This window comes from Scaptodrosophila lebanonensis, unplaced genomic scaffold (assembly GCF_003285725.1).
Source record: "Scaptodrosophila lebanonensis strain 11010-0011.00,11010-0021.00 unplaced genomic scaffold, SlebRS2 tig00000001-arrow-pilon, whole genome shotgun sequence".
Classification (NCBI taxonomy): Eukaryota; Metazoa; Arthropoda; class Insecta; order Diptera; family Drosophilidae; genus Scaptodrosophila; species Scaptodrosophila lebanonensis.
The window spans coordinates 22,837,095-22,838,920 of record NW_022060529.1 but is presented as its reverse complement, the minus strand read 5'-3'; the positions used below and the strand labels follow the sequence as shown (position 1 = coordinate 22,838,920).

The following is a 1,826-nucleotide window of genomic DNA, read 5'->3' as shown; positions in this document are numbered from 1 at the left end:
GCCATTCTATTATAAATATAAAGGGACACCTAATTTAAAAAAAGTTTTAGGTGGCGAAGCTAACTTTCTTAATATTCTTCTGTACTATGACAACAATTTTGTTGCGCGGTTTAATTTTTTAATTAATTATGTACATATGTATGTACGCACTGAAAGTCAAAACTCACGATTAAAACAATAAACGGTTGTAAAAAAATATGTACACATTGCCATTCTATACTAAATATAAAGTGACTACATAATTTAAAAAAAAATTTTATATGTATATGTCGCAGCTAACTTTCTTAATATTCATAGAAAATGACAAAAAATGACAGCCGATATGAGGCGCTTAAGTCCAAAAGGCTGTTGACTTGAATGCACTAAACGTAATAATTTTCATACGAAATCAACTCTTAATGCTGTCAAAAGGAAAGCAACTAAGCAAATTATAGTGTAGTTATATTTGCTTATATCGGTGGGTTCTTCTGTACTACGGCAGGAATTTTGTTGCGCGGTTTACTGAAACTCAGTGCTCCACATTAAACAAATGTGCACCGCAAAAGCTTATAAACAATAAAAAGTGACTAATATCGTAATCAATAAAGCAGAGAGATTGGTAGAGAGCCGACTCTCTCTCTCACTCTTCTTCTTTTAATTTCAAGATAAGCTTGGCGCGTAACTTTTAACGACTCGGTCATAATTGCAGTTGCAAAAAGGCGGAGAAACAGAGCGTTCCGAGCATGTCGTGCCGGAAAGTCCAACGTTTAGTCATCGGAGTGCTCTCCGCGGGCACAGCATGTGTGAGCATGTTTTTAATAAGATATGCTTGTTCCGAAATACAGCGCTGTAAGTAGGAAAAACAATTCGTATTAAATGTTTTCTTTTTTGTTTTATTTGTGAGATTTGTAGACCCCATTATATGGCAACCGATTGCCGTTCTGCAGGCTATCGGAGGTGTTGTGCTTGTAATTGGATACTTCAGGGTAAGGCGGTGTATAGATAAGAAATAGTGTACAGAATAGGTGTAACTATATCTGATTTGGTTGCACTTTCATTTCTCAGCCTAACAAATGGGTCTGCCTGCCTTGGATGTTTGCTGCGACTCTCTTCACATATGGACTGCTAATGAATAGCTTCTGTTATTGGAAAACGAGTTATATTCGACAACCACTAACATGTCTAACCGTGTCATATATTTTGATTGGTATTTGCACCTTTTTCTAGATTTTGCGCTTATTTAAACTTCAGCCTATTAATGTTTCAGCTGTCTGGGTATACTTTCTGTATGCAGTTTTCGCTGATTATCTAAAGCTGCGCACTGCACAGCAAACAGCATATGAAATTATCGACGGAACTAATGACGAAGCAACATGACGTCACGGGCAGTCTGCAGCTAAAATAAGCGAATGAAGTATTTCATTTGTTACTCATTAAGGCTTCGAGCGTAATTATAATACTACACCTAAGTACATGAGTAAGTAGTAACCGAGTGCATAAATAAATACTCATTAATCTACAATTATGATGCGTATGTATTTAAATTGGACGAAACAAACGCTTAAATAGGGATTGTGCTTTTTTTGCAACGTAAAAGGCATAGAGCACGAGTTGGACTCATGATATTGAGCGTGTCAACAGTTAAATGATATGGATTTGGTGGGTGCCTACGAACCATCTAGGTTTTATAAAAAAATCCGACAGGCGTTGACAATGTCCTGCACAACGGCTACGGTGGATCGATTGGTGAAGGGGCAAAACATGGCTTTGGACTGTGATGACCGAATCTAGTTTAAATGGTTAAACAAATGAGATAATTCAAATATAACAGCTCTATTATACAGTTT

At 36.6% G+C, this 1,826-nt stretch overlaps 1 protein-coding gene across 1 annotated transcript; it reads left to right on the top strand.

The window, feature by feature from the left end:
* The first annotated feature begins 755 nt into the window (after window positions 1-755).
* On the top strand, window positions 756-1,462 carry LOC115634527. The gene is made up of 4 exons (XM_030532333.1): window positions 756-828; window positions 892-965; window positions 1,045-1,186; window positions 1,247-1,462. The coding sequence occupies exons 1-4, from the start codon at window positions 789-791 to the stop codon at window positions 1,354-1,356; spliced, it is 366 nt and encodes a 121-aa protein (XP_030388193.1). The 5' UTR covers window positions 756-788; the 3' UTR covers window positions 1,357-1,462.
* Window positions 1,463-1,826: the final 364 nt, after the last annotated feature.

What these genes read in the sequence shown, in the direction of transcription:
- LOC115634527 (XM_030532333.1), top strand. Translation starts at nt 789, where the DNA reads ATGTTTTTAATAAGATATGCTTGTTCCGAAATACAGCGCT. An exon ending in TTGTAATTGGATACTTCAGG is followed by an intron (nt 966 to 1,044) that starts GTAAGGCGGTGT and finishes TTCATTTCTCAG; the next exon opens with CCTAACAAATGGGTCTGCCT. An exon ending in CGTGTCATATATTTTGATTG is followed by an intron (nt 1,187 to 1,246) that starts GTATTTGCACCT and finishes TTAATGTTTCAG; the next exon opens with CTGTCTGGGTATACTTTCTG.